The following is a 21,180-nucleotide window of genomic DNA, read 5'->3' as shown; positions in this document are numbered from 1 at the left end:
TAATATGACTACCGTCAAACAACATAGATTCAATATTGATTCAATGTTGACCATTGCAAGGAATGCTAGAAATAGTTTTATCATTCAGATATTTTTATCTGCTATATTCCCTTTCCCTCTGGTGGATCCAAACTTTCATTGTTGCCCTCCAGTCTCTTTACTATTTCAGCATGGGACAGTCCCCTCCTTTTTTATCTAATCCTATTTAACCTCCCCTCCTTAATACTCTGACCCAGAACACTGTGCTTACCATGAATAATGTTTTAAACCACAATGTTAACACTTTGATTGCTCTCCTTGTTTCTTAAATGTTTACAGTTTTTCACAATTGTTAACACACGTTTCTCAAAACAATAACGGCTTTCTCAAAACTGCACACACAAAACTGAAAACCTCACACACAAAATGCTAAACCCCACACTGCCTTTGCAAGATGACTCTTTGCCATCAAATCTTTTAACTGTTCACAAAATGGAACTCGTGTTTTCATTTGGTACACACAGCCATATTTTCAAATGACACACACATACCATTCATTACAGTACACACAAATGTGCTGCTCACTACCAAACATTTACAGCACACTGCAGGGCAAAATTGAAAACACAATCATAGAAATGGAACACACCATATGAATGACATTGACAATTTCTTTTGTAAAATGACTCAGTGTATGTAGGCCTACTTTTTTCATAGTCAAACATAAAACAAAACACAAATATTCAGCCAAAAATGTTTTATTTCTCTACATGATTTAGGCATCATGCCTCCGGTTCATGTCTGGCCAGAGGGCCTCATTCACATCATAGGCAATGTTCTCCCTGTCCAAGCAGCGTTGGAAGAAACGCCTCAAGTGGCGCATGAAGCCCTGACAGGCCTCAACAGTGACTAGGGCTGCAATCGATTTTCATGATTTTTGTATAATGACATTTTTCGATTTTGAATTGGAAAAAAACATATTTTAATCGAGAATCGTTTGTTTTGAAAAAAATCGGAAAAAAATCGGAATTGTGACCCCAAGAATCGGAATCGAATCAAATCGTGAGATAGCAGAAGATTCACACCCTAACAGTGACGTCGCCACAAGCCTCCTCCATGACCTGGAGCAGTGGGACCCGGCTCTGTGGGTTCCGTTCATACTGTATACCTTCCACCTCCAAGCTCAAAAGAACTCCTCAATGGGATTCAGGAAAGGAGAATAAGGTGGAAGGTACAGAACGGAAAAATGTGGGTGGTCCTGGAACCACTCACGCACTGGAGCAGCCCGGTGGTGCAAATTGCTCACCAGACCTGAATGTTTAGAGATTTTACTATTTGTGTGTTGTAGGTTGATGCTTTGAGATTTTACGTGAGAAGTGTGTGCAACAACTGAACATTGTGAGTAGTGTTTTGACAACAAGGTGTGTTGTAGATTGATGCTTTGAGATTTTATGTGAGAAGTGTGTGCAACAACTGAACATTGTGTGTAGTGTTTGGACAACAAGGTGATAATGTAATGATAGTGATGAGTGTAAAGAAGAAAAGTCAGAGTCTAATGCAGATAAGGGAGTGTGAAGTAGTGCCAAATTGGGTCGAGCGATTAGTACATGAAGTTAAGGTTGTGAAAATTGTGCCGAATTTTCGCTTTTTGTGTGTTAACAATTGTGAAAAACTGTAATATTCATATTCAAAAATGTGATTTGAGTTTTGAACTCATTGTCTCTGCACTTTATGTACAGTATCTTACAGTACCACTGTGATTCATACTAATTTTGAAGAGGTATGTTTTGAGGGATATTTTGAAGGAGCCAGGAGGGGAGGAGTCTCTGTCGTGTTTGGGTAGAGAGTCCCACAGGTTTGGTGCTTGGTCATATTCTGTGAGGAGGGGACAGGAAGTTTGTGTCAGCAGACCAGAGACTGTGGGAAGCAGAGTGTCAGCGAATGAGATAAGTGGGAGTCAGGTTATGGAGAGTTTGTAGTTTGTGTTTGAATTGATGAGTAAACACGTGAAGATGAGAGTCATGTGTGGATACATTAACCAGACCAAAATATTGGCTCCAAACACATGACAACAAATAAAACCCTTTTCACATCTCCTCACATATTAGTGAGGGACTACTGGAGAATTATTTACAGGATACAATTGAACTGGAATCTTTGTGGAACAGGGAGCCTCTCTTGAGTGAGAGTGATTGAAAACGTTTCAATTTATATATTACTTACAAACACTGTGTATTGGAAGCCTCATTATTGAGAAATCAGAAAGCATACAATATTCATCCACAGTGGACATATTGTCCTATCTGTAATTATACTCTGCAGTATATACTGCAAAGTAGCCAACTCAAGTTCATTTGAATGGAATAAATAGAAGAGAAAATGTGAGAAAATAAACAGAGCAAATAATCAAACTTATTATTCTTTATTTCTTCTCGCATCTCGCATTTTGTCCCAAAAGTTCAACAGTAACTTATAGATAAATAACATTACAAAAAGAACAATGCAAGGGGGTTGAATTCAGCGTTTTACCTAAAACACAACATAGATCAACTTCCATGATGTAAACATGTCAAGTAAAAACAAAAGCCTTTGACTCTGAATATCACAGCTCAACAAGGAATTATGAGTAGGACTTAATACGATTAAACTGAGTGCAAATCACACAAATAATGGTTGATGGGCCTTTGGTTGAAAATATTTGGCTAGGTTATCTCACCTATCCAAATCTATCGCTCTTGCTACAGAATTGTTGACAAACCAGCTTTGGCGGAGAGCCAAGAGAACATGTTGTGTGGCATTGTTGCGGTTGAAGTTGAGTTTATTATCACGAAAGGTGTTGGATTCCAGTTTAGTGACTAATAAATCATGGTTCCCAAGACAGAGGCAAGGACGGCTGCGCCAAGAGCAGCAGTCAGGGACAGCTTGGTCGTGGGGGCTCCGCTGAGTGTGACTGGGTTGCATTTATCAGTGGAGCAACAGGTGACCTTGGTCTCGTAGGCGATGCCCAGCAGGGTGGCGTTGGTGGTGCCATTGCATCCGGTGGTCGCCGTGCAGCCCTGGCTGTTGAAACCATTGAAGCCGGTGATGCTGGGGAATGCTGGACACAAGGAATGCAGAGAGATGATGAGTCAATGTGAATGTCAAATATGTACTCATGTGCTGTGTGTGCGTGCCTTAGATTAGTAGTATTTTAGCACTTTGTGATTTTCTAAAATGTAAAGTGTGTTATAAATAAAATGTTTTATTATTTTACGGTACATGTAAATGTGTGAAGAAGTGATGGTACAGTAATTCAAAGTAAGTGACTAGGCTATCTCTCAGGCGTGAATGCATGAATGCCTATATGAATGATGTGTGGATCAGAGCATCTATGAGGATGGGAGGAGGACTTACTTGCTGCTCCAGTAAAACAGACTTCCGTGCTATTCTCTGTACAGGAGACTGAAGCAGAATTGAGGCAGTAGCCGAAAAGACCCACACTGCATTTGTTGCAGGTCAGACTGTCCGCTAAAATATGGAAAGTTGGGTTAGTTAGTTTCACATCAGAATATCATTGACCTTGAAAGACAAGTTTTAATACGATCAAAGTGTATGGAAAAATATTCTTATTTTAAGTTATCATTTGAAAATAGGTATTTCATTATTTATGAGGGGGGGGGGGGGTCAACATGGAACATAAAAAAATAATTAATGAATAGTAGCTAGAAGACAGACTGATGATTGACTTAATTTAGTTTATCATTTTTCATCTATTCTAATGAATGTGGTGGATTTGTCCACACACTGTTATTGAAACCACTCCAAATTGAACACAGTGACCAATTTCTTTTTGGACAAACATTCTAGACTGTTCTGTTTTATTAATTCTGTGCTAATTATCAAAAATTATAAACTACACCGTGATTTTACTGAATTACCCAGATATACTACATATACAAAATCCGATTCAAGCATTTAAACATCATAGATAACACCTATACTAACCAATGATAAACTGGTTTCACATTCTCTACTCTTCTTTTGTTAGAAAGGTCAAGTCAAGGACACAAATATATCAACATAATGCCGCTGAGCAGAGTGATAACTGTGATTATCTCTCCTTGATAAACACCTAAGAACTACTTGTTAAACATGTTAGACCACTGATTATCAACCTGAAAAACTAACTCTAAAAGGCCCATTGACCTGGAGGACAAACCCTCTGTTAGTAAACTAGCCTCGATTTCTGTGTCAGTAAAGTTTCATTCTAATCTCTTTCATTCTATCTCTATCTCTAAGGAGATTATAAGAAACAGATTATTAGCATGGATCACTGATGAGGCTTACCCAACATAACGGATGCGATCACTGCAATCATTCCAAATAAGATCCTGGCCATCTTGGTGTATATGTGATGTGTTGTTGAAGAAGCTGATTGTCCTGATCCCAAGTGAATGGATGAAATCAGTCAGGGGTAATGCTGAGGCTGTGGCACAAGTCTGTTGTTAAAATACAACCCAGGTAGGGTGGGATGAGGTGGGGGTGGCGGCACAGGAAGGGGTTCTACAGGTTTTTTGTCATTCCTTCTGTGACTCATAGATACCACTGCGTCTGCTGTGCATTGTATAAGGAGGAGTGGTGATGATAAACAAAAGATGTCTTGATGTTAAAACTGCCTGCAAGAAAATTACACTCCATTTACAGTACAATGCCACTGTTGCTGTGAGGTTAAAGTACTGTACCAAAATTAAATGCCAGAAATGACATCATTGGCATTTTTGGGGAATCATATGTGAAGATATATCTTGATCACATGACTACAGAGATAGTACCAATTTGAGTAAGGTTTGGATAAGATTGGTATTAGTAAAAAAAGCGCAACATGGCGGAAAACTTGTCGGGTGGAAATGGCAGCGGCTTAGTTCCGTAATGATCCAACGAATCCAAAGGAAGTTTTATTTTGATTGCATGACCTACAGTTCAAGAGTTATAGGCAAAAACATGAATCTGCTTGTTATAGTGCTGCCATGAGGCCGATTTGAAAATATATAGAGTGGCATTTCTTCCTTGGCCTAGTGGGAATGTGCATGCAAAGTTTTACGGCAATTGGCAAACTTTGGAAGCCAATGTTAGTCAATCATGATGGAATATGAAAAATCCGACAGATCTGTCTTGATCACATGACTACAGAGATCATGTGTACTGATTTGCGTGATGTTTGGAGAAAATCTGTAGTAGTAATATTAATGTATTTAGCAAAAATCAGCCTCTATATTGAATCAATGTTAAGGAATCAATATTGATTCAACCATCATCTAAATCAGTGGTAACCAACCGGTCGATCACGATCGGCACATCGATCTTCAAATCCGTCACAGTCGATCCCAACAATACAAACTTAGATCTGTGTATTGCGCGGCCATTCGTTTCAATGTAAGTTAGCGGACGCTTAGGCCATGGATGTAACAAGTTAAAACGCCCGGGTCTAAGTACCCGTATCTTCCGTATTGTTCAATAAAAAGCATTTTAATCCGATCTGCTGCCATTTGTTATAATGTATCAGAGTGCTGTACACCTCCCAACCGATAGGGTCACATAGTTGAAAGTATATGGCTACGGATCGGATTAAAATGCTTTTTATTGAACAATACGGAAGGTACGGGTACTTAAACCCGGTGTTTTAACTTGTAACATCCAGGGCCGTGGGGTCAGCACTTTATGTTTGAAATCTGAGCGTTTATGTAGATGTACGAGTTGTAAATGTAGAAAACCAGGAACAAGTAGCGCCATGACGAGCGTCATGTGAACCATAGCCTGAGGCTACGAGCTCAATCCATGGTCTTGAAGGGCGGACCCAAACACAGCCGCCCGGATTTGTGTGTGGCTTCCTATTGCTTCACCAATCTATGTCCCCGCCTCCCCTCCCCTCCCCCCCTCGGCCTGTGCACAGAGCACGCTGACGTCACCAAATTTAGAGCGATGCCCCTCTGCATTCTGATTGGTTAGGAGATAACAAGGTCCAAGACCATCGTTCCTGCATGGCTCCCCCAGGCTTTTTTTCTTTTGTAACAAAAATAAAAAGCCTGGGTTTCCGAGGCTATGTGAACCATGGCTATGGTTGACTGTACTCTCTCTGTGGCTGACTGTAGTCTGTCTGTGGCTGACTGTGCTCTGACTGTACTCAGTCTGTGAGCGACATTACTGTTGTTTTGCTTGACCGGCCGGTGTAGCCTGGAATGGACCATCCCAAATTACACTTGGTTATTGGACATTGATGTCCTTACAGATCTGACAGCAAAAGTCAACGATCTTAACTTAACCAAGGCCGAGGCATTATTAAGCCTAATTTATGCTCCGTCGCATGATGGTGTCGCACACTGAAAACAGCTCACAATGCTTCGCATAAGCTTGTAGCCAGGTCGGCTATTTATATGACTTCCCAATTCTTGAAAGGGTGTCACAAATCCTCACAGACAAAACTGTGAACAATTCAGTGTCCAAATGAACAAACTGACGATCAGAATTTGACAGTAGAATTGTGGAGGTAAACATGGGTCAAGTAGTTGGTTTTGTATCAAACCCTTTCCTCAGTATTGACATAGAACAGCCATCAGTGAAAATGCAGGAGGTGTTTAGATTACCTACAGATGTTGACATGGAGATTGTTGAAATGTGACATTGAATACAAAAATAAAATCAACCAAACAGAATATCTAAATGTGAATATTCAATTAAATGTGTAACTCAATATTATGCATTGGAGAGAAGATATCTGTAATATCCATTTATTTCATGTCCCTGTGAGTTTTATTTTGTAAAAAAGAAAAGTGCAAACTTTATTTCTATTTTTCCTAACATTTTGGCATTTGTATAAATGTTTTCCTAATATTTTGGCATTGATTACACAGCTATCCATGTTTGTTCTTATTTAGACTACAGAGTCAAAGGTGAAGTATTCCTAAGTATTGGTTACTTAGATGGTTAATTGTCTGAAAATCCAATATATTAATAGAAACTATGATGTGTAAAAAACAAAACAAAAAAAACCCATTAATTTACACAGCTGTCAAACAAGTATGAAGCTATCTATGAAATGTGCAAGTTTAATCTGCAACACAGTTTTATACAATATAGTACATGGGGTCCCTGCTTTATCTCTCTGTCAGCTAAGGGGTCATTAGCCTGAAAATCATAGTGTTATAATAGTGATAGATATTATAATATCACTATATAATTATAATATAGTCCACAAGCCTTTATGATATTTGTCACTGTATATTTGCATACACAGTGAAATGAGGTATCTGCATTTAACCCATCATAGGGGTTAAGTGTCTTGCTCAGGGACACATTGCTGAGGCCTGGGATCGAGCCTGGGACTTCCCAGGCGGGCTCTCTAACCATTCAGTTATGGCCGCCCCATCATCAGATATTCTATGGAAGTGGTTCTCTGTCTTGCTAATAAAGCCTCACTGTCTCTCATTTTTGACAATGTATTTGATATTACCTTTATATTATTTAATACATTATGCATTTCATCCTCTATATATTGTCCAGAAAAAGAGGCAACAAAGGAGTATATTGAAAAGTGGAAATGGTTAAGTTCGTCTGTGGATTATTTTTGCTAAATAAATATTTAACCAAAGAATTAGAAAGATATATACGCGTCAATACTGATGCTTGTAGATCTGCTATTTTCGACGAGTGACACGTTGTATGACAAAGTATGAATCAAGCTTCACTGTACCGTACGAGTGTTTAGAAATCGGATTAGAATCTCAATTCAAACCACCTAGGAATGTGATTCAAATCTGATTCATATAAATCAGGTAATAAATGCCACAAAAAAACAAATGTGAAAATAGCTTATCCACAAGCTTATAGCACGTCTAAATGTGACGTGTTGTGAGCTTGTAGATAAGCTATTTTCACTATATTATCTACTATCTACTACTATGTTCATTATATTTGAAATAGGGCTAAGTGGAATTTGTAATTCATAATGTATTGTTTTCCCCCTTCCTATAAATGTAGTGGAGTCAAAAGCACAATATTTGTCTTTGAAATGTAATGGAGTGAAAGTCATAAGTTAATAATATATTTAAAAAAGGTAAAGTACACATACTCATATTCATAAGAAAGATTTGTGTTTAAAACTTTCAAAAGTATTAAGAAATTGTCAAATACATTTCAAGATTCTTCAAAATGTAGATTAGCTGTCCATTGGATTTGAACCCAGGACCTTTGGATCATGTAGACTAGAGAGTGTCTTTACACAGTGACTTATTAAACTTGTTACTTATCAGAAGCCAAATGGATTAAATAAATTGAACTGCATATCTTGATATATTTTGTTTGTATCGTTGTTTGTTGTTAGTTAAAGCAGGAGAAAAACTATTTCAGAGCAGACAGCCTGGTAGGTCACTGTGTGCATTTTCTGTTTATGAGCCAAAGGTCGTGGGTTCAAATCCTCCTGCTTCTTAACTCTGAAGCATGCTTTGAACACTAACATCCAGAAACGACACTTAAAAGGCTTTTAAGTTAAAAGCACTCAAAGAAATGTGTAAATGTATGGAGGTGCCGTAGGGCAGTGGATAGTTTGTGGTCATCTCTGTGGTCTTTGGTAAATACCACACGGCGACCAGGGGCACAGGTTCAATTCCAACCCCTGCAAGCAAGGTCACAGGTTTGTCCAGCCTAGGGGGGGCACCGAAGCCAATACTCATCGATGTACTCAGTACAGTGGGGGTGGTGGAGCAGTGTTGCTCCCCGCTGTTTCCAGACAGTAAAGTTGGGGCGTTATGGCACACAAAAGAACCTGATCTTTTATGTAACAAACCATACACACACTCTCACACACACACACACACACACACACACACACACACACACACACACACACACACACACACACACACTCTGACACACACACACACACACACACACACACACACGGACGGACACACACACACACACACACACACACACACACACACACACACACACACACACACACACACACACACACACACACACACACACACACACACACACACACACACACACCGTCACACACATGCACGCACGCACGCACGCACGCACGCACGCACGCACGCACGCACGCACGCACGCACGCACGCACGCACGCACGCACACGCACGCACACACACACACACACACACACACACACACACACACACACACACACACACACACACACACACACACACACACACACACACACACATACACACACAGTTCATTAGGAAAACCAGGGTGGGACCTTATGACCACCCACTTCATACACATTTAATGTCTGCTGTAGCACTACTGACACAGGAGACTGAGTGAAGGCACCATTATTTTTTATATTTTTTTTAAAGTTAGGGGTGTACAATGGTTGGTCCACAATATTGGTTGGACCACACCGCCCACTTCACACTGGGTGTGATTTTTTCTCTACCGATGAGTATTTCACCTCACAGAAGGAATGACAAAAAACCTGTAGAACCCCTTCCTGCCCCCCCCCCCCCAAAATTGTGTACCAACATCGTGTACCTGGGTTGTATTTAAACGACTTGTGCCACAGCCCCAGCATTACCCCTGACGGACTTCATCCATTCACTTGGGAACATTCAGCTGCGTGTCTTCAAGAACACATCACATACACACCAAGATGGCCAGGATCTTATTTGGAATCATTGCAGTGATCGCATCCATTATGTTGGGTAAGCCTCATCAGTGATCCATGCTAATAATCTGTTATTACAATCTCCTTATTGAATGAAAGAGACTTTACTGACACAACCATCCAATGTCAATGGGCCTTTTAGAGTTTGTTTTTCAGGTTGATAAACAGTGGTCTAACATGTTTAACGTAGTTAGTTGTTATTGTAGGTGTTTATCAAGGAATGATAATCAACACAGTTGTCACTCTGGTGAGCGGCATCATATGTTGATATCTCTGTGTCCTTGACATGACCTTTCTAACGAAAGAGTAGAGAATGTGGAACCTGATTTTCTGAGACACCAGGTGAAGTAAATGAACTACCTGTCAGAAAAGAGAACAAGCGGCAGTGTTGGTTTTTAAGAACAACTGTCTCTAAATGTTGTTGCATCAACTAACTTACATAATTTAAATGTATCATTGGTTAGTATATGATTTATCTATATATATGATTTGACAGCAAGTATAGTTCTTTACAATAATGTGTGCAGTATGATGTTTCAATTCTTGGATCTGATTTTGTATATGTAGTATATCTGGGTGTGGTCATTCAATAAAACCAGGATGTAGTTGTTATGGTATAGTTAACATTTTTGATAATTGGCCCAGCATTGATGTGCAGAATTGTAGTCCAAAAAGTCACTGGTCACTATCATCAAACAACTGTTTTCTGTTTGGAGTGGTTTCAATAATAATGTGTGGACACTGGACAGAGACAAATCCACCATATTCACCATTAGAATAAATTAGTGATCTACTTAAATAAATGATAAACTAAAGTTAATATGAGTAAGGAGCGAAATAATAATAATAATGAAATGCCAGTTTTGTTTGTAGTTACTTTAATAGGTTGACATTTGTTTATGTTCCATGTTGAACGTTTTTTGTTTTTGTTTTGTTTTTAGAAATAACTAAATACCACCTTTCAAGTGATAACTGATAATAAGAATAATGCAATTCATAAAATGAATTACATCATATGAGGGGAGAGCCGACATGGTCTATTCAACGTGTCCATGATGTTCTGATGTGAAACTAACTCCACCCAAATTTGCATATTTTAGCGGACAGTCTGACCTGCAACAGTTGCAGTGCGGGTATTCTGGGCTACTGCGTCAATCCTGCAAATGTCACCTGTACAGCGAATAGCACGGAAGCCTGTTTTACTGCTGCATCAAGTAAGTCCTCCTCCCATCCTCATTGATGCTCTGATCCACACATCATTCATAGGCATGCATGCATTTTCACGCCTGAAAGATAGCCTAGTCACTTTGAATTACTGTACCATCACTTCTTCACGCATTCACACGCACAGTAAAACCCTGCTAATGAAAGGCATGCACACACAGCACATCAGTACATGTTTGACATTCACATTGACTCATCATCTCTCTGCGTTTCTTGTGTCCAGCATTCCCCAGTATCTCCAGCTTCAATGCTTTCAGCAGCCAGGGCTGCACGGCGACCGGATGCGATGCCACCACCAACGCCACCCTGCTGGGCATCACCTACGAGACCAAGATCACCTGTTGCTCCACTGATAACTGCAACCCAGTCACACTCAGCGGAGCCCCCACGACCAAGCTGTCCCTGACTGCTGCTCTTGGTGCAGCCGTCCTTGCCTCTGTCTGGGGAACCATGATCTATTAAATTCACTAAACTGGAATCCAACACCTTTCGTAATAATAAACTCAACTTCAACCGCAACAATGCTACACAACATGTCCTCTTGGCTCTCCACCAAAGCTTGTTTGTCAACAACATACCTATAGCAGGAACTCCAATAAACCTGAGATAACCTACTCAGCTATTTAACTAAAAGCTAATATTATTTGTGATTTGCACTCTGTTTAATTGTATTAACTCATACTCATGATTGTGTGTAGATATATTGTCATCCCTTTTGCTGATGAAGAGTAATAGAAACTTTGTGATTGGTATATCAAACTATGAAATAAAATATGCTGAGCTGAGATATGAGCCAAATACTTTCTTTTTTTACCTGACATGTTTACATCTTATTTCATGGAAGTTGATCTATGTAGTGTTTTATGTAAAACACTGAAGTCAAATCCCTTCCATACAGTTTTTATATCTTATTTATCTGTTAAGTTGCTGTTTAACTTACTGTACAAAATGAAGGAGAAGAAATAAAGGAAAATAAGTGTGATTACTGTGTTTGCAATGCTATTTTATCACATATGATGGAATGTTTATCATTTTTATTTATTCTATTCTATTCAAGTGACTGGCATAGTCACTTTATTTACTGCACAATATAATGAATAGCCTACAGGTTCGAGGTTGTGTTTGCTGCCTACAGGTCGGACAATATGTCTACTGTGGATTAAATAATGTATTCTTTCTAATGCCTCAGTAAAGAAGTACTCAGTGAGTGTTTATAACTACTCCAATATAGTTATTTAAATAAACAAAACGTTCACTTACATGGACAAGTCACACCCCGTGAAAAATGGCAACAAAAGTAATCAAAAAAGTCAACCAAAGAACAAGATTTTTGTACAGGGACATAGGAATACATCGAGGACTCTAGCAGGAGCACTCATCCAGTGTCACTTTGACTATGCATGCACCTCATGGTACCATAGCACCACAAAGGCCTTAAAACCAAAACAAACTGGTCAGGCTACAGCTTGGCCTTACATCTACAACTCATTTAACCCTTGCTCATTTTGCTAGGGTGGGATGGCTCAGGGTAGAGGACAGAGTCAGATCTGTCTTGATCACATGACTACAGAGATCATGTGTACTGATTTGCGTGATGTTTGGTGAAAATCTGTAGGAGTAATATTAATGTATTTAGCAAAAATCAGCCTCTATATTGAATCAATGTTAAGGAATCAATATTGATTCAACCATCATCTAAATCAGTGGTAACCAACCGGTCGATCACGATCGGCACATCGATCTTCAAATCCGTCACAGTCGATCCCAACAATACAAACTTAGATCTGTGTATTGCGCGGCCATTCGTTTCAATGTAAGTTAGCGGACGCTGAGGCCATGGATGTAACAAGTTAAAACGCCCGGGTCTAAGTACCCGTATCTTCCGTATTGTTCAATAAAAAGCATTTTAATCTGATCTGCGGCCATTTGTTATAATGTATCAGAGTGCTGTACACCTCCCAACCGATAGGGTCACATAGTTGAAAGTATATGGAGAAAATTCTGAGAAAATGGCTACGGATCGGATTAAAATGCTTTTTATTGAACAATACGGAAGGTACGGGTACTTAAACCCGGGCGTTTTAACTTGTAACATCCAGGGCCGTGGGGTCAGCACTTTATATTTGAAATCTGAGCGTTTATGTAGATGTACGAGTTGTAAATGTAGAAAACCAGGAACAAGTAGCGCCATGACGAGCGTCATGTGAACCATGGCTATGGTTGACTGTACTCTCTCTGTGGCTGACTGTAGTCTGTCTGTGGCTGACTGTGCTCTGACTGTACTCAGTCTGTGAGCGACATTACTGTTGTTTTGCTTGACCGGCCGGTGTAGCCTGGAATGGACCATCCCCAATTACACTTGGTTATTGGACTTTGATGTCCTTACAGATCTGACAGCAAAAGTCAACAATCTTAACTTAACCAAGGCCGAGGCATTATTAAGCCTAATTTATGCTCCGTCACATGATGGTGTCGCACACTGAAAACAGCTCACAATGCTTCGCATAAGCTTGTAGCCAGGTCGGCTATTTATATGACTTCCCAATTCTTGAAAGGGTGTCACAAATCTTCACAGACAAAACTGTGAACAATTCAGTGTCCAAATGAACAAACTGACATCAGAATTTGACAGAAGAATTGTGGAGGTAAACATGGGTCAAGTAGTTGGTTTTGTATGTTGACATGGAGATTGTTGAAATGAATACAAAAATAAAATCAACCAAACAGATATCTAAATGTGAATATTCAATGAAATTTGTAACTCAATATTATGCATTGGAGAGAAGATATCTGTAATATCAATTTATTTCATGTCCCTGTGAGTTTTATTTTGTAAAAAAGAAAAGTGTAAACTTTATTTCTATTTTTCCTAACATTTTGGCATTTGTATAAATGTTTTCCTAATATTTTGGCATTGATTACACAGCTATCCATGTTTCTTCTTATTTGGACTACAGAGTCAAAGTGAAGTATTCCTAAGTATTGGTTACTTAGATGGTTAATTGTCTGAAAATCCAATATATTAATAGAAACTATGATGTGTAAAAAACAAACACAAAAAAAAACATTAATTTACACAGCTGTCAAACAAGTATGAAGCTATCTATGAAATCTGCAAGTTTAATCTGCAACACAGTTTTATACAATATTATAGTACATGGGGTCCCTGCTTTATCTCTCTGTCAGCTAAGGGGTCATTAGCCTGAAAATCATAGCGTTATAATAGCGATAGATATTATAATATCACTATATAATTATAATATAGTCCTTTATCACGCCTTTATGATATTTGTCACTGTATATTTGCATACACAGTGAAATGAGGTATCTGCATTTAACCCATCATATGGGTTAAGTGTCTTGCTCAGGGACACATTGCTGAGGCCTGGGATCGAGCCTGGGACTTCCCAGGCGGGCTCTCTAACCATTCAGTTATGGCCGCCCCATCATCAGATATTCTATGGAAGTGGTTCTCTGTCTTGCTAATAAAGCCTCACTGTCTCTCATTTTTGACAATGTATTTGATATTACCTTTATATTATTTAATAAATTATGCATTTCATCCTCTATATATTGTCCAGAAAAAGAGGCAACAAAGGAGTATATTGAAAAGTGGAAATGGTTAAGTTCGTCTGTGGATTCTTTTTGCTAAATAAATATTTAACCAAAGAATTAGAAAGATATATACGCGTCAATACTGATGCTTGTAGATCTGCTATTTTCGACGAGTGACACGTTGTATGACAAAGTATGAATCAAGCTTCACTGTACCGTACGAGTGTTTAGAAATCGGATTAGAATCTCATTTCAAACCACCTAGGAATGTGATTCAAATCTGATTCATATAAATCAGGGAAAAAATGCCACAAAAAAACAAATGTGGAAATAGCTTATCCACAAGCTTACAGCACGTCTAAATGTGACGAGTTGTGAGCTTGTAGATAAGCTATTTTCACTATATTAGATCTACTATGTTCATTATATTTGAAATAGGGCTTAAGTGGAATTCGTAATTCATAATGTATTGTTTTCCCCCTTCCTATAAATGTAGTGGAGTCAAAAGCACAATATTTGTCTTTGAAATGTAATGGAGTGAAAGTCATAAGTTAATAATATATTTAAAAAAGGTAAAGTACACATACTCATATTCAGAAGAAAGATTTGTGTTTAAAACTTTCAAAAGTATTAAGAAATTGTCAAATACATTTCAAGATTCTTCAAAATGTAGATCAGCTGTCCATTGGATTTGAACCCAGGACCTTTGGATCATGTAGACTAGAGAGTGTCTTTACACAGTGAGTTATTAAACTTGTTACTTATCAGAAGCCAAATGGATAAAATAAATTCAACTGCATATCTTGATATATTTTGTTTGTATCGTTGTTTGTTGTTAGTTAAAGCAGGAGAAAAACTATTTCAGAGCAGACAGCCTGGTAGGTCACTGTGTGCATTTTCTGTTTATGAGCCAAAGGTCGTGGGTTCAAATCCTCCTGCTTCTTAACTCTGAAGCATGCTTTGAACACTAACATCCAGAAACGACACTTAAAAGGCTTTTAAGTTAAAAGCACTCAAAGAAATGTGTAAATGTATGGAGGTACCGTAGGGCAGTGGATAGTTTGTGGACATCTCTGTGGTCTTTGGTAAATACACACACACACACACACACACACACACACACACACACACACACACACACACACACACACACACACACACACACACACACACACACACACACACACACGTGCGCGCGCCTTTGAACGGCGTGGTTGTGACAGACTGGGATCAATTCACTGCGGGTTGATTGATACGGAAAATGTGTGTGTGAGAGTGTGTAAGTGTGTGTGTGTCTGAAGCCAGGAGATTCAAATGGCGCGGGACATACCATTAGGTTTAAGTAGGCTATGGGACATTTGGACTGCTCCACTCCTTGTAGTCTCTGTTGACATTACGCACAACCTTTTTTTTCTCCTCACATATTAGTGAGTGACTACTGGAGAATTATTTACAGGATACTATTTTGCACTGGAATCTTTGTGGAACAGGGAGCCTCTCTTGAGTGAGAGTGATTGACAACGTTTCAATTTATATTTTGGAGTACTTACAAACACGGTGTATTGGAAGCCTCATTATTGAGAAATCAGAAAGCATACTCATCCACAGTGGACATATTGTCCTATCTGTAATTATATTCTGCAGTATATACTGCAAAGTACTCAAGTTCATTTGAATGGAATAAATAGAATAGGGGAGAAAATAGTTAATATTTCATCATAATATGTTAAAAAATAAACAGAGCAAACACAGTAATCAAACTTATTTTTCTTTATTTCTTCTCCTTCATTTTGTCCCAAAAGTTCAACAGTAACTTAAAATATAAATAACATTACAAAAATAACAATGCAAGGGGGTTGAATTCAGTGTTTTACCTAAAGCACTACATAGATCAACTTCCATGATGTAAACATGTCAAGTAAAAACATAAAACTTTGACTCTGAATATCTCTCAACAAGGACTTAATACAATTAAACTGAGTGCAAATCACACAAATAATGGTCGATGATTTTTTAGTTGAAAAGATTTGGATAGGTTATCTCAGGTTCATTGGCGCTCTTGCTACAGGAATGTTGACAAACTGAGTTTATTATCACAAAAGGTGTTGGATTCCAGTTTAGTGACTAATAAATCATGGTTCCCAAGACAGAGGCAAGGACGGCTGCACCAAGAGCAGCAGTCAGGGACAGCTTGGTCGTGGGGGCTCCGCTGAGTGTGACTGGGTTGCATTTATCAGTGGAGCAACAGGTGACTGTGGTCTCGTAGGCGATGCCCAGCAGGGTGGCGTTGGTGGTGCCATTGCATCCGGTGGTCGCCGTGCAGCCCTGGCTGTTGAAACCATTGAAGCCGGTGATGCTGGGGAATGCTGGACACAAGGAATGCAGAGAGATGATGAGTCAATGTGAATGTCAAATATGTACTCATGTGCTGTGTGTGCGTGCCTTAGATTAGTAGTATTTTAGCACTTTGTGATTTTCTAAAATGTAAAGTGCGTTATAAATAAAATGTTTTATTATTTTACGGTGCATGTAAATGTGTGAAGAAGTGATGGTACAGTAATTCAAAGTGACTAGGCTATCTCTCAGGCGTGAATGCATGAATGCCTATATGAATGATGTGTGGATCAGAGCATCTATGAGGAGGAGGACTTACTTGCTGCTCCAGTAAAACAGACTTCCGTGCTATTCTCTGTACAGGAGACTGAAGCAGAATTGAGGCAGTAGCCGAAAAGACCCACACTGCATTTGTTGCAGGTCAAACTGTCCGCTAAAATATGGAAAGTTGGGTTAGTTAGTTTCACATCAGAATATCATTGACCTTGAAAGACAAATTTTAATAGGATCAAAGTGTATGGAGTATAAAAACATTCTTATTTTAAGTTATCATTGGAAATGGGGGGGGGATCAACATGGAACATTAAAAAATAATTCATGAATAGTAGCTAGGAGAAGACAGACTGATGATTGACTTAATTTAGTTTATCATTTGACATTTTTCATCTATTCTAATGGTGAATGTGGTGGATTTGTCCACACACTGTTATTGAAACCACTCCAAATTGAACACAGTTTTATTAATTCTGTGCTAATTATTCAAGAATTACAACATCATAGAGAACACATGTTATTGTAAAGAACTATACTTGCTGTCAAACGAAATCATATTCTAACCAATGATAAACTGGTTTCACATTCTCTACTATTCGTACTACTTTCGTTAGAAAGGTCAAGTCAAAGACACAGAGATATCAACATAATGCCGCTGACCAGAGTGATAACTGCGATTATCTTTCCTTGATAAACACCTACAATAAGAACTACTTGTTAAACATGTTAGACCACTGATTATCAACCTGAAAAACTAACTCTAAAAGGCACATTGACCTGGAGGACAAACCCTCTGTTAGTTAATAAACTAGCCTCGATTTCTGTGTCAGTAAAGTTCTTTTCATTCTATAAGGAGATTATAAGAAACAGATTATTAGCATGGATCACTGATGAGGCTTACCCAACATAACGGATGCGATCACTGCAATCATTCCAAATAAGATCCTGGCCATCTTGGTGTATATGTGATGTGTTGTTGAAGAAGCTGATTGTCCTGATCCCAAGTGAATGGATGAAATCCGTCAGGGGTAATGATGAGGCTGTGGCACAAGTCTGTTGTTTAAATACAACCCAGGTAGGGTGGGATAGGGTTGGGGTGGCGCGGCACAGGAAGCGGTTCTACAGGTTTTTTGTCATTCCTTCTGTGTGAATGACTCATAGATACCAACGTGTCTGTTGTGCATTGTATAAGGATGACAGGAGGAGTGGTGATGATAGACAAAAGAGGTCTTGCAAGAAAATTACACTCCATTTTACAGTGCAATTGCTGTGAGTTTAAGTACTGTACCAAATGTAATGCCAGAAATGACATCATTGGCATTTTTGGGGTCATATACTATAGTCTGTTTCTGTCCCATCCTAGTCTATCAGTCATGAAGTGTAAATGTATGTGTATTGTCATTTCAGGACAAAAGAGGGGAACTGTTTTATAACTGTAGAGGTTTCACATGCACCCCAGTATCTGTACTACACTATCTATCCATAAATGCATGGAATTTGTGTTTGTGTTCCCTGTGAATCTTGAGAACAGACTGACCGATCAACTTCAAACTTGGCGTGTGTATTGCCTAGGACCCAGAGGGAATGCAGTGACCAGTGGGAAGTTGGTAGGATCAGTGGTTGTCCAGTACCGAAAATCCACCTATAGCTGTCTCTGTGTGTCTCTCTGTCTGTGACCCTTTTATGCCATTATATGGAGATCCCTGATTTCATCAATATGATGTCACAATACTGACATCATAGACTGGCCTCAAGTTCAACTGAGGGGCTTAAGTTCCCAACATATGACGTCATAGGCTGGCCCCCGAGTACTATGATGATGGGCATTGAGAAGTACTCTGACAACGGGTATTGCATAACTGAAGGGCACGCGGTCCCAAAGGGCAGTCAAAGTACTAATTAATTGTTGTAGATGCGTAAGCCTTTAGATATGTGTGTGACGCCTAGGCCTGACGCACAGTTATTACATGATTGCCTAATCGCAATTATATGTAACGTGTTTTGATCTTGTAGCTACTGTATCTACACTATTAAATTTTTTTTTTTTTTAGGTATGAAGTTATTAAATTATGCAAGCTATTTGTCATATCTGCCCTGTGCACCGTTTGGTTTACAAAGCCTAAAAGCCAAACAGAAATGTAATTTCTATTCATATTATGTTCCAGTGTTCAACGACTCGTAATTATTTGAGTGACAATTAATCGTCAAGTAAAATGTCATAATCGTGACTGCCCTCGTGACGTCCATGCACACACCCAAACATACGTCTGTAGTCACATGTTTAGTAGGCAGGACACAAGTGCAGGCAAACAGTTAATATATGTTTTGTAAGTCTGAGGTGCAAAATATTTTAAAACAAGACCAGGAGACCTGGTTCTGCCAGACCCAGAATGAAGTCCTAGTATGTTACTTGTGACATAATAATGATGTCATGAATAGTTCGTGACGAAAGGGGACGAAAGGGGGACAGACTTTTTTTGGCTGGGGCCGGGGGACAAAGTGACATACCATGTATGGAGAAAACAGATACAAAGCCTCATGTAAGCCCGGCAAAAACATAGTCAAGGGGAAAAGTTAAGCAACAAAAGTAAAATAGTTATTTACGGACGGAACCATTAGGGGAGGCTAGAAACGTACTTGAAGGAAGTAAAAACAATACAAGAGACGTTAGGATGCCCCAACTTTGATTAATTTCCTGTATCTACAGTATGTCATGTGGGGGCCCACCCCTTTAGGAGACTAGAAGCAGGTCACGAGTCTATTCATTTCAATGATTATGACAGATTATTTTGCCCCAGTCCCTGGCGTAAATATTGGACCATTTCTTTACAAACCACATATATTCCACATATTCTGACACTAAAATGGCATTTTTCGAGACAGAAACATCTGGAGAATTTTTACATTGTTCCAGACCTGCCTCTGTGGCATTATTGTGAGATCTGGTGACAAAGATCACAGGATGTTCGCTAGATCTGACGACAGACTGTAGTGACATACAGTTTTTATCTCAAAGGAAACACTTAGTAGACCTAAGTGAATACCATTTCTTGCCATTAGCAAGGCTTGAAATTAAGTATCTTATGTATTAACAATCTTTGATGGCAATACTGCCTGAGGAGAACTGAAACAGAGGGGTACATCAATGGACCGAAGACAGAATGTGATTGGCTGATTATAGCCCTGAAACATGACTGTCATACCATGACAGTCATGGAACCGATTGTTCCTGGTTTTTGATTTTCTTTTTACATTTACAACTCTCACATGTACATAAACATTCAGATTTTAAATATAAAGTGCTTACCCCTGAGCCACGGATGTTACAAGTTGAGCCGGCCTACGATAAGTACCTGTATCTCCCGTATTGTTCAATAAAAAGCATTTTAATCCAATCGGTGGCCATTTTCTATTTTTTTTTATTTATTTTTGTAATGTATTAGAGTGCAATACACTTCCCAACCAGTAGTGTTGCATAGTTGAAAGCATCGATGAAAATTCGGAGAAAATGGCCGGCGATCGGATTAAAATGCTTTTTATTGAACAATACGGAATATACAGGTACTTAGACCTTTACCGGCTCAACTTGTTACATCCGTGGCATGGGGGTCAGAATTTTATATTTTAAATTTGAACGTTTATGTACATGTGAGATTTGTAAATGTAAAAAAATCGAAAACCAGAAACAAACGGTTCCATGGCGCTTGTGACAGACGAGCGTCATGTGAACCATAGCTAGGCTGATTAGTGATTACAAGGAGAGGAGAGCTAATGAAGACTAGACGCGTCGCAATTCAGGGCAATTGCAGAGTGTGGTTGCGCCGACGCAAGTCGCGGGTCGCTGTCGCCGGGACTCGGGGAATACGCTGGGAGGAATACCGTCGGAGGCTGCGCCAAATAATTACATTGTCACGTAACTCCTGAGATCACTTGCGTTTCATTTTGAGAGGACTGATCCCCCCAACATAAGGTTTTTGCATTAAACGGTTACATTTTGAGCATTTGTGGCGCCCCCTATGGATCAAAGTGGAAATGATTTTGTGGATTTGTTGAGTAAACCACCCTTGACATGTGATTCAAATTTGGGATCGACAGGACGTTTCGTTCGTGATTTGTGGCCTTTTTTGTAAAACGGCCCCCTTCCG

General features: G+C 39.2%; 3 protein-coding genes across 3 annotated transcripts; 1 reads left to right on the top strand and 2 right to left on the bottom strand.

Moving 5' to 3' along the window:
- Positions 1–2,385: 2,385 nt before the first annotated feature.
- Positions 2,386–4,447, bottom strand: LOC308094734 (uncharacterized protein). Its single transcript, XM_080441548.1, has 3 exons — positions 4,306–4,447; positions 3,373–3,486; positions 2,386–3,076 (listed from the first exon to the last, which is right to left on the bottom strand). Exons 1-3 carry the CDS (start codon positions 4,355–4,357, stop codon positions 2,835–2,837), a joined length of 408 nt encoding a protein of 135 aa, XP_080297674.1. The 5' UTR covers positions 4,358–4,447; the 3' UTR covers positions 2,386–2,834.
- A 5,101-nt stretch (positions 4,448–9,548) lies between these two features.
- Positions 9,549–11,855, top strand: LOC308095300 (uncharacterized protein). The gene is made up of 3 exons (XM_080442303.1): positions 9,549–9,686; positions 10,750–10,863; positions 11,097–11,855. The coding sequence occupies exons 1-3, from the start codon at positions 9,635–9,637 to the stop codon at positions 11,333–11,335; spliced, it is 405 nt and encodes a 134-aa protein (XP_080298429.1). The 5' UTR covers positions 9,549–9,634; the 3' UTR covers positions 11,336–11,855.
- A 4,328-nt stretch (positions 11,856–16,183) lies between these two features.
- LOC308094736 (uncharacterized protein) lies at positions 16,184–18,092 on the bottom strand. The gene is made up of 3 exons (XM_080441550.1): positions 17,937–18,092; positions 17,082–17,195; positions 16,184–16,794 (listed from the first exon to the last, which is right to left on the bottom strand). The coding sequence occupies exons 1-3, from the start codon at positions 17,986–17,988 to the stop codon at positions 16,553–16,555; spliced, it is 408 nt and encodes a 135-aa protein (XP_080297676.1). The 5' UTR covers positions 17,989–18,092; the 3' UTR covers positions 16,184–16,552.
- Between the last annotated feature and the right edge of the window lie 3,088 nt (positions 18,093–21,180).

Source organism: Gymnoscopelus braueri (assembly GCF_963280865.1).
Source record: "Gymnoscopelus braueri genome assembly, chromosome: 11".
Classification (NCBI taxonomy): domain Eukaryota; kingdom Metazoa; phylum Chordata; class Actinopteri; order Myctophiformes; family Myctophidae; genus Gymnoscopelus; species Gymnoscopelus braueri.
Note: the sequence above shows the minus strand (reverse complement) of the source record. Positions and strands in the feature narration are given on the sequence as shown.